The sequence below is a fragment of the Cupressus sempervirens genome, chromosome 7 (assembly GCF_028749045.1).
Source record: "Cupressus sempervirens isolate cs-2001-9-10 chromosome 7, ASM2874904v1, whole genome shotgun sequence".
NCBI lineage: Eukaryota > Viridiplantae > Streptophyta > Pinopsida > Cupressales > Cupressaceae > Cupressus > Cupressus sempervirens.
Window position 1 is genome coordinate 192,722,437 of NC_143124.1, and position 12,243 is coordinate 192,734,679.

At 30.8% G+C, this 12,243-nt stretch overlaps 1 protein-coding gene across 1 annotated transcript; it reads right to left on the reverse strand.

Moving 5' to 3' along the window:
• Positions 1-875: 875 nt before the first annotated feature.
• Positions 876-2,336, reverse strand: LOC149546146 (putative UPF0481 protein At3g02645). Its single transcript, XM_089793894.1, has one exon. It carries the CDS (start codon positions 2,334-2,336, stop codon positions 876-878), a length of 1,461 nt encoding a protein of 486 aa, XP_089650020.1.
• Between the last annotated feature and the right edge of the window lie 9,907 nt (positions 2,337-12,243).

Here is a 12,243-nt window from a genome sequence, read left to right on the forward strand (position 1 = left end):
TTGATACATGAAATCTACCATAAAAATTACAGCCTTGATTTTTTTAGGACTACAAACTAAGTTGGTTGAGAAGATGGGGGCTAGAAATTGTCTTGATAACTTAGACTGTTTTTTTTACCATTTGTCATTCATATAAAAAAATTCATTTCTTTGAATTTTTTTTCATTATTTTGAATTTATTATTCAACATGATAAATAATATAATCTATGAAATCACTATCTTTCATAAGTTTTGGAGTTAAATATTTTAAACATATACTACCTTGATGATCTTGCTTAACTCCATATAGAATTGTAGAAGAGAATATAATATAGAATGTTTACCTATTTTTATGTAGCTATTATGTATGGAATGAAAAAAAGATATAAAGGAAAAGGGAGGCCTAAAACAACTAATTAACGTTAAAATAATTGTTTAAAAAACTAGTAGTAATATTAGTAGTTTCATGGAGTCATCACCTCTACAAACAACTCCTAAAAACCATGTAATGGTTGCTAGCTAAAATAAATCTAACCTAAACTAAAACTCCAAAAATAATACATTCATTCATATTTGAATTTCTTTACTTTTATAAATGTCTCATACGATAAACAATTAATGCATCTCTACAGAAAAATATTATTTGTTGAATAATAACATTAATAAAATATGATTTAAAAACAAAAGTTAGTTAAAAACAGAAACAATCCAACTTAATACAACGTCTTATTATGAATATGAAGTGTAAAACCAGACACGTCCTTGAAAGTAAAGATTAATGTTAACTGTGTAGCGAAAACTATTGTGAAATAGAACGATTCAAGTGTTTACCTTCCAGTTGAATAAGAAGATCTAATGCAAAATGGAAAGATAAAGGGAAAATTAAATTCTTATTCTATTTCTTCACCGAATACACAGTTTGCACAGCTGTCATACCCAAAATAAGTATCGCTCCCACAAGGGAGAAGAAATACCATGGCCTAGAAAAATATTCTTGTTTAAACTGAGTGAGCCACACCTTCCATTGACTTCTATAATGTTCCCTCACCTTTCTCATCACTGTTTCCATATTTTCATTTGGATGGAATGCAATTCCATATTTTAGATGGTTGAACATCTGTGCTGTTTCATTATCCGTGGCAGACAAATTAACAATAATCCCTGTTTTTCTAAGGATTGCAACATCTTTTTCTGAATCAATTAGATCATCAAAGAGGTACACATATTGTGAAATTACTGCCTCATGTGGAGACCATGAACACCTTTGACATTCTTCATATGCCATTAGATTCCTCAAGAAGTTTTCAGTGTATTCGTCCACACAGATCTGAGGGAGGTAAAGCGTACTGCTTCCAAACCATTTTTTTTCAAATCCCAATTTGCCTGGATGAAATTTAATGCCAGCCCCTTTCAGTAATTGGGCACAAGGTGTAGACCTGCTATCCTTAAAAGATTGCTGATTAAAGTTTGAGCTTCTCCACCATCCACTTTGATTAGGGTCATTGTTGATAACAATAGCTCTAGATGATGAAACAAGACTTGAATGTGTTAAGAGATTTTTAACCATTATTCTATAAAGATCCAGTAGATGACATGGAGGTGGATTTTTCCTCATTTCTTCCTTCAATTTTTGTTTACTGACCTGAAGTGATACAGATGGGTAAAATGGAAACCCCTCAAAGATTGGAATTTCAAACAACAATTCAGCCAACATTTCAGTTGCCTTTTCAAAGGTTTGAAACTCTAACTTGAGTAGAGTTATGAGAATACACAAGGGAATTTGGTTTTCAAGTTTTATAATGTCATTTGATATTACAAGATACATGATGTTAACTACATCCAAATTTTGAAAAACAAGACTAAAGTAGTTTCTATCACTCTCACGTCTTGTTTGCCCAACACTTCTACAAAATTCAAGAATAAAGCAAGCATCCATTGTTAACATCCAACATAGTGTCTCTCCATCCCAATCAATTGGTTCTGCATAGCACTCTCTTATTTCATTCTCCAACTTTCGAACCTCTGCAATCATGGTGCTCACATCTATCTTCATTCTCGCCACCATTCTATGAAGTGCTTCGAGTTTATACTGATCCATTCTGCATAGGTGTGGATCTTTTCGATGATGGTAAGGCCCAAATGATATATCATAAGGATAGTAGTATTCTGGATTATTGATCCTGATACATTTGAGCACCCTATAAATGCAAACTTTTGTAGAAACTTGCCATAATTGCCTTGGAGGATTGAATGTGCTCTTTACATGGCTAAGCCATGATTCAGTTGAAGCATTGCCTTGTGTTTGGCCTTCCACATTATCTCTGGCACTATGATTAGAGATGTCTGGTACGGCCATCTTTTCACGAGGGGTTTTGATTGAAGGGCCAATACAATACTATATGCATTGGTATTGCGAGTTTAAAATGGGCAGAAAGAAGGGGAGCAATAGCAATATATTGTCTAAATAATGGGCAGGAGATTATTTTGGGATTGGGTAATGGAGATTTATATAAGAAAATAGGTGTGGGGAGTATTGGATAGGTAGTGGAGAAGGGTGGTAGTTTTTGAAAATAAAAAGATTATTTAGTATGTCAGAAATGCTAAGTGAACCCTCATACATTTTCTCTACCCTTGATTCTCCTCAAGAATGATCTTCCAAATAATATGTCATCTGAATCTGCATATCAAACATCACAACCAGTCAGCAAATAAATTTCTCAAATGAGCTATTCAGAAGAAAATGGCATTTCTAATTGAGCATGAATATACAGTTCAATGGTGAAATTTTTGTGATAATCTTATGATCTCAAAAGGGGTCCTTGGTCTATTGGTGAAGTTGAATGGCTCACAAAGAACCCACCAGAGATCAAGTCTTGCTGAGTGCAAGGCCCGTAGACATCATAAGGGATGAGGCCGGGATCGTGCCCCGGGTGAATTTGACACACCATGTCTGAACCCTCCATCAAAAAACTTTAAAAAAAAAAACTAGAAAAATATTGTAATATAACATGAACATACCTTAGTTTCTAGCACATACCCCGAAGCGTTTACCCACGCATTCTATTGTAAGTAACGTTCCTCCTTACGCAAATTCTGAATTTGAGAGAATACTTCATCTACTTAACCTAAGACTTCCGTTTTGCTTAAATAACCAACTAAAAAGTAGAGTATAGATAGGCGTTTGAAGAAAAAACGACCCCCCGTAAGATACGTGTTTTGGTTTATTGTTTAGACGTTGCCTAAGACTTCGCTGAGAAAGAGAAAAAGAACACAGATTTGATATTAAAATAAGACTTCCAGGAATAAAAGACCATAAAGTCAACATTGGGAAGACCATAAAGTCAACTTTGGGAAAGACCATGGGGTCAAGTTTGTGGAAACCAAGTAAAAGAAATTGTTGAGGTGGACCCCCGCGCATTTACTACCCTTCGTTTTTGTCTCCGGGCTGGCAAGTTCAGATAGTTCCAACGATTTTCTCGTACCAGATGGGAGATGATGGTTATTGATTTGGAAATTTCAGAGTTATGGAATTTCACATTTGACTAAGCTTCTACATTTATCATGTACTTTGGGCCCCGTTTGGTTGGGGAAGATGATTTTTTGACATAACCAGGTTATCTTATAACCAAGTTTTCGAAAACTTGGTTTTGTGGTTTGGAAAGCCAATGGTCCATTTGGTTGACACGGAAGATGAATATACTGTGGACCCCACAATATTATTAAAAAAACTGTCATAAATTTCAAAACCTGGTTTTAATTTCGAATTCCACCTTTTTGTTGGAAGAAACTTCTTCCAATTTTTGACCAAAATTGGAAGATGAAATTGAAAACCAGGTTATAATTTTAACCAACCAAACACCAAAGTTTTTTTGCAAAACCTGGTTTTGCCTCTGATAACCCGATTTTGGCCCTCATTTTCCAGCAACCAAACGGGGCCTTGGGGATATTGTCCATATTTATATTTTTCTTGCATATATTGATAGGCATTTAATTTATGATTTTTTTTTGGAATACTGATATAAAAATAAAGAAAGTGATAATTTGGAACTCAGTTGTACATTTATTTATGAGTCATATATATGTGTGTGTATATATATATATATAGTCATTAGATTTTATAACATAACAAGATATGTTATTGAATAATGAGTTTATGAAGATGTAACATGATGGGAAGAGCTCATTCAACATATGCTATAATAAAGAAGCCATGTATTGGTAGTCTCATAATTATAGACCTATTTCACAGGAAAAAGCAGGCGAGATAGCTAAATAGCTGATTTGTTAAGACATTCTAAAGTCATTTCTCAAGAAATTGCATTCTAGAATATATACATGTAATTGATCTAACTCCCTTTCTTGTAGTTAATTTTCATATGGAATATTAAATTCTTTCATCTATATCAACTCTAGTAAACTATAAAATTAGTAGTTATAGACACCTTGAAATAATCTCTATATCACATTACATTAACAAAATTTTCTATAGAGTTCATTAGACAACTTATTTTCTATGTCAAGTTGAAAATCGATTAAATACTTTTGTTATTATTTAGTTTATTTTCCATTATCTATGCTAAAATAAATGATCAATTAATTAGTCCCCCTCCTACTTTTGGTTGCAACTATTTCTTAGTGACTAAAATTTAAAATTACATTCATAAATAATCATATATTTCAAAATATTTGTTTTGTTGACATTCCTTTAATTTCCAAGGACTTCCTCCAAATTTTCTTGATATATTTGCATGATACGTATATCTGTGTGTGTGTGTGAGATAAATTATATAATTAGTAAGTGAAAGATGATTTTTTGACATAACCAGGTTATCTTATAACCAGGTTTTCGAAAACCTGGTTTTGTGGTTTGGAAAGCCAATGGTCCATTTGGTTGACACGGAAGATGAATATACTGTGGACCCCACAATATTATTAAAAAAACTGTCATAAATTTCAAAACCTGGTTTTAATTTCGAATTCCACCTTTTTGTTGGAAGAAACTTCTTCCAATTTTTGACCAAAATTGGAAGATGAAATTGAAAACTAGGTTATAATTTTAACCAACCAAACACCAAAGTTTTTTTGCAAAACCTGGTTTTGCCTCTGATAACCCGATTTTGGCCCTCATTTTCCAGCAACCAAACGGGGCCTTGGGGATATTGTCCATATTTATATTTTTCTTGCATATATTGATAGGCATTTAATTTATGATGTTTTTTTTGGAATACTGATATAAAAATAAAGAAAGTGATAATTTGGAACTCAGTTGTACATTTATTTATGAGTCATATATATGTGTGTGTGTATATATATATAGTCATTAGATTTTATAACATAACAAGATATGTTATTGAATAATGAGTTTATGAAGATGTAACATGATGGGAAGAGCTCATTCAACATATGTTATAATAAAGAAGCCATGTATTGGTAGTCTCATAATTATAGACCTATTTCACAGGAAAAAGCAGGCGAGATAGCTAAATAGCTGATTTGTTAAGACATTTTAAAGTCATTTCTCAAGAAATTGCATTCTAGAATATATACATGTAATTGATCTAACTCCCTTTCTTGTAGTTAATTTTCATATGGAATATTAAATTCTTTCATCTATATCAACTCTAGTAAACTATAAAATTAGTAGTTATAGACACCTTGAAATAATCTCTATATCACATTACATTAACAAAATTTTCTATAGAGTTCATTAGACAACTTATTTTCTATGTCAAGTTGAAAATCGATTAAATACTTTTGTTATTATTTAGTTTATTTTCCATTATCTATGCTAAAATAAATGATCAATTAATTAGTCCCCCTCCTACTTTTGGTTGCAACTATTTCTTAGTGACTAAAATTTAAAATTACATTAATAAATAATCATATATTTCAAAATATTTGTTTTGTTGACATTCCTTTAATTTCCAAGGACTTCCTCCAAATTTTCTTGATATATTTGCATGATACGTATATCTGTGTGTGTGTGTGAGATAAATTATATAATTAGTAAGTGAAGGTTTTCTTGTGATTTTGATTACTTTTAAGTGACATTTAATTGGATATGTTAGAAACTAGAGATGATTTATATTTTCTCGTAGTTAGTGAGTTTCTAGTAGCTACTAAGTCATATTTTTGCCATTATATTTAGGGTTAACATTCAAATGTTAAGTTGAGGTGGAATTCATGATTCTATGTGATAATTAGTATTTGGTCACCTTTGGATAGAATCTTATCTTTCATGCATTATTATGCAATGGAGCATGAGAGGGTTCTAATTTGAGATGGTTGTAACACATGCAATACATAGGAGAATATTGGTAAAAGTGTGTTCCATGGTTTGTATAATAACAACTTTAGTAATTTGAAAACTATTATTTAGGTGTATTAGATTTAGAAATATAGATTAGGCATTCAAGGGGATGTTTATATATTGCATTATATATTAGAATAAATATTTAATGTGGATATCACCACACACACACACAGTTAATTATAATAAAGTAATTAATTTTAAGTTCATGGTGTAATGAGATCATATTTTTAAGTCATGCAATCTTTGTAGTACTACTTAGGGGTTTTGTATGACATTCTCATTAAAAATAATTATATAAGTAATTGTCAAAATTGGAATGTAAGTTTATCACATAGATTAGAGAGTAGTGAAAATATTTTTTTTGGTGTTTTAGAGGTTTTACATAGAGGATTTGTATCTATATTGTAACCTTCTTATTGAGACAATGTACTAATTTGTGTGGATTCTTTTGAAGGAATCTTTTTTCCTCTGAATTTATTTACTTATTTTTAAACATATCTAAATTATTACTTTGTTGTATACATAAATTATTATTTTACATTATGAATTTTAAAAAATCTATATTAATAGAACTATAATTAACTATTCCCAGTGCCTCCAACCATAAAAGACAATTATGTAACTTATGATATTTCTTAAAGGATTTTGACCAATAACAACATCTTTATTTTAAATTATTACATGTGTTGACTTACCTGTACTATTTTATTCTTTTTGAATTCTAGTCCTAATTTTGGCATTAGATTTCATTTATTCATTTATTTAATTTTATTTATAATAATATAGTTATTTATTTTCAAATATTGCACTCATTCAAGATGCATTAAGGTTTGAATTTTACATATATATATATATATATATGTATTTTCTATAATCGAATTTAATTTTTTAAAATTGATAGTAGATGATTTAATAAGACTTGATTGACTCTTGGTAATAAATTATCATTGATTTTCCTAATATGCTTAATGAGAATATTACTTTTGTTAATTTTTTCATAACTTTAGTCACAATGTAGAAAAGATCAGAATTTGATCTTTTCTCAGCAATGTATTCCTTGACTTAAAATATAAAAACATGTATTGCACATCACCCTTGCTCATTGAAAGTGTTCTTCTTAGTGGATAGAAATTAAATAATTTATTTTTTGCACTTTCAATGGAGAGGCAAAAATGTTCTCTAATGCGTGGTAAGCCCACTGGATGAGGGAATTCCAATGAGAAAGGCCAGTCAAAAGCAAAATATTCAATTGTAGTTGATCAAAATTGCATCGATTTACACACTGCTTAAAATTACTTGTTATATCGCCCGTTAAACAACTATAGACTGATAGAAAGTATTGAAAATGTTCTTTGTCAGTCGAAACGATCGTTTGAATTATTGGAATCTGCGTATTGCGTTCTCACATGTGGATTCTGGATGCCTTATTTAAGCAAAGTGTAAATCCATCCGAATAGCAGTGATGTGTTTGGAGGTAGGTCTGGAGTCAACAGTTATCGTGTTGCACACGGCCAGAATTACTCGCAAAAATAAAGATATGGGCTCTTCGAGGGATTTTCCCACTCGAGGATCTATCATCTATTTCCTAATGGCAAATCAAGTATATGCGGATGTAGCTTTCTTAGGGTCATTATTCCCCTCTCAATATTGAGGGTTATCATCATTTGAGGTTTTAAGACTACGAAGTGTTACTATCATCACATGGGAGTGTTTGACTTTATTTCAATTATCGTTAGAATATTTGTTAATTTAATGTTTTCTTGTTTAAATAATATAGGTATGACTTTAAAGTTGTGTTGATGATGACTATTCATAATTAAGCTAAATTCTTATTTAGATCTAAAAGATAACAAACTATATGTAATGTCACAGTTGTACACCTTAGATAAAACGCAACTTGGTGCACAACTAATGTTCTCACCATTTTTGCACCTTTTGGACATCTTGACAAAACACATATTGATGTCGCACCATATTTGATGATGTGGCCTTGAAAACTTTTTTTTATAAACATGATGTCGAACATAGATGTTGCCATTGATATCAAAGGTGTGTTGAGTGTGATGACACAACTGGCAATGTGGACATCTCAAAGTTATAGTACAACAAGGTCATAACATTTAAGGAAGATAAATGTTTATAACATGTCATGTCAAGAGCTAGATTTTGATCTCCAGTCCCATTAATTGATATGATTGCAAAAATTGTTGAAACACGTGTGCGAGTATTGGAAGGGTTATAAAAGATTATTTTGGAATGTTGGTATGGTTATTTAGATAATGGGCTTGATTTGGAAACATTGTCTTTCTCTATACTCATTAATGTTTAGGGGCAATGGCTAGTTTCTTGAGTGGAGAATATTTCCTACATAAGATCTATCTACATTTATGTTTCTAGAAGAAAGGTGTTGCAGAACAATGTGGATACTTTACCAATTTGATGATAGGTTATTTTTGGGTTATGGTATGATGTGATAGGTATCTTACATTGTTACTACCAAAAATCAAGGGTGGATGTTCCTTGTGATCACATTGATCTCAAGTAGGAATTGTGTGGAATGGTGCATTATGTGGAACTATGTGAAATCTTTCTAGACTAGATTTATTTCATATCTACTTTACCAACTTGAAGAAAGTAAAATTTTTAGCTGTGGCAAAGTAATTTTTTTAGCTATGAATTAAAATTTGGAAAATCACATAGATAATACTAGCTTGCCCAAGTGCTTATATTTTCATGAATTTTTGGTGTCATGCAAGTTAATTTGTCACTTTTCTTTGAAATAACCCCAAGTAGTTCCTAATTTTCATCACCATCTCTACATAGTGCCAATGTAGAGATAAAAAATAGATGGTTAGGGGGTGAAATGCAAACGCTTATCCACCTTTTGAAATTGGCCATTTGGGAGACTTGCAATTTGTAAATTAATCTCATTTCTCAATACCTTAAAGTCAACACTTCAAGGACATGTTAGATTAAACCATATAGGGCTGAAAATGAACATAGATTTCCAAGGTGAACATCATTGAATATTGAATTTTCTTATCAAAATTAGGATTTGGAAAGGCACTCTTAGATTTCATTAATCATCCTCACTTGGGAAATACTACTACTTGACATATAATTCTCTTCATTCATATAAACTACACTAGACTTGATGCTTATCTTTAAATGATCAATGGATCTTCACTAAAGATAGAAGATTAGTTTAGAAACATTCAATTTTAGAGATGATTTCCATTAGTTACATCCTTTTTCATTTGAGCCATAGTACAAGAATATTCACTGATGATTAAGTTTGGGTGATTGGTTTTTGGTACTATTCCTTCGATTGGGAATTATATTGGTTTGATCTTCTTGGTCATGAAATTCTTACATCCATATTGATTATAATTTATTTTTTGGAGATCGTAATGGATAGAGTTAACATTTAGAGGTGTATATAGCACCTAACATGTTATAAGTTTTGATTTATAGTATTTCACTCCTTGGTCTTTCATATCTTCTTGGATTTTTGGTTTTACGTTACAATTAATTTAAGGTTTGTTAGAGTTACATGATCACTAGTTTGTGTTTATTTGTTGTCATGTGGGAGATCACATAAAAGTTTCTTACGACTCTCCTTCAATAATTGTGGAGAAATTGAAGTAGAATTGGAGACTTATTGTAAGAGATGTATACGTGTGATATTATTTTAAATGCTACATATTATCATGAATGAGTTTTTTATGCTACATGGATATAGTTTCTACATTAAACATCTCATTTTAGATATGGCATTTACTATGCAACAAAAGCTTCTAAGGGTGTAGGTGGAAGATTTGCACTTGAAGCTTGTGGTTACATACATTACAAGTTGTACATGTTAATAATAAGGGATTCAATACTTTATACCTTCAATTTACCTATAGTTAAAAATATTGACACTTGTAATGGATTTTATTTCAGGTAAAATTATTAGTTCTTGTTAGCTACTAGTGCATATTGATAACTTTGGACTGAGTGATTATTTAGGATATTATTTGGGATGGGACATGATTATTATAATATAAATTGTGCATGATTTTCTCTTGTATGACCTCTTATTTATGTCAAATAGAAAATTCATGATGAAGGGTAAAAGAAATTGTGTATGAGATGCGAAGACTTTTCATAAAGTATCTAGATGGATTAAATGAAGGACTTTGATTCACAACTATATATCTTGTTAGCAGGATTTTCCCTTTCTAATATTTGTGTTTACTTAATGACCCCTATGCAATATTTACAAATGGATGAATATTTGGAAATAGGTGTTCTACATCTTACATAATAATGTTTATAATAATATAATATAATCATTCATATTACACCTAGGAGCACTTAAATGGATGTTCAATATGAATAGACTCATTTACACTATTCTTGGGGTCACTTCATATTATAATATTATAAATTTTGTAATCATTTAAAGTTAGGGAATAATATGATATTTTTTTTTCAATATTAAATGTAGGATCAGCTTAGGTACCATTGGTTTTAGCACTTGGTTTATGTAATCTACTTGGTAGTTTTGTGAGAGCTCATTTTATAATATAGAACCACATGATTAGTTTTTGTGTGAAGCTTAGTTAGTATTTGTGCTAGTTAAGAGCATGGCATGGGATGCATGGTTACATGCGTATTCAGAATGTATGTTTGTTTATGGATAAGACTATAAAGGCTTTCATGAATGGATTGTATTGTTGCATAAATGAATATTACATGGATGATGGATTCTTTTGGAGGATTATCTATTCTCTACTAAGAATTTTCCTAGGGTATATCACGTATCACATTTTTATGGGTATGTTGTTTATTTTCTTGCAGATAGATTTTGAGCTCATATGAACTTGATCTAATGTATAATTTATGTGACCATTATCAATGTTTTTCTTCAAGTTTAATTATAAATGTTTTACCATTATCACTATAGGCCACATAAAAAATAACAAAGTTTGAGTCAACCACAAAGGATGAAACTATAAATAGATTTCAACCAAAATAAACGCATTTAATTAATGCATCTCACCTCAATATATAAAAAGGACCCAAATACATTTAAACATTCTTTCCAAAAATGATTTAATCAAACAACAAGCATTGCAACATATTATGGAGTCAACATCAAATCTAATGTGTACATATGAACATGCTATCTAGTTGGTTTGACACTTTTCTAAATGTACATTACTTAATATGAATCTCGACATTCTATATGAGGATCAATATCAACTTCTTAACTCTTCTAGTAAACCATATTTATACCAATAACTCATAAAAGGAAAAAATGAAACCAACTAAGTTGATTAAATATGAACACAAACAACACTATCACACTCAAAGTAACATAACTTCAGTTATAGAGATAATCAAAATAATATATTTGAGCTATAATATTGCATAAATTTTATGGACATGTCTATCAAAATCTACACCTTAGTCCCTAGACTATTCTTGATAGGGAACCTTATTGCTAATAAATAACACAATCAAACTCCAAGATTTATGAGAGTAAAATGGTCACCACTTCCCTTGGGATTTACGACAGGGCTATAATTTCCTATTTTGGATTTTATAAGTCTAGTATTTGTATCAAAAATTGAAAGATCAATATTTTTCTACAATTAAAAAAACACCAATAATAGGTAGTGTCAAATCTTGGTCATAGGTGAAGAAGTTGATGAAAGCCAACTTAAAAACTCACCAAGATCACCTGCATGCAAATAACCTACTAAAGGGAAACCAAAGAAGGAAGGGTGGAGCTTGGAGAAACTAAACAGATTGAGAGAGAAAATATTGTAACAATGATAAATGAAATTTTTGTACAATATGGAGAAGAAAGATATGAAATTACAATAGGAGACCCTGAATATAAAGGCCTCTAGGAAGCTTGTGGAACAAGTTGGAAGGTGCTAGGAGATAAGAATGAAAA

Excerpts from the sequence above, each read along its gene's own strand:
- LOC149546146 (XM_089793894.1), bottom strand. The coding sequence starts at position 2,336 with ATGGCCGTACCAGACATCTCTAATCATAGTGCCAGAGATAATGTGGAA.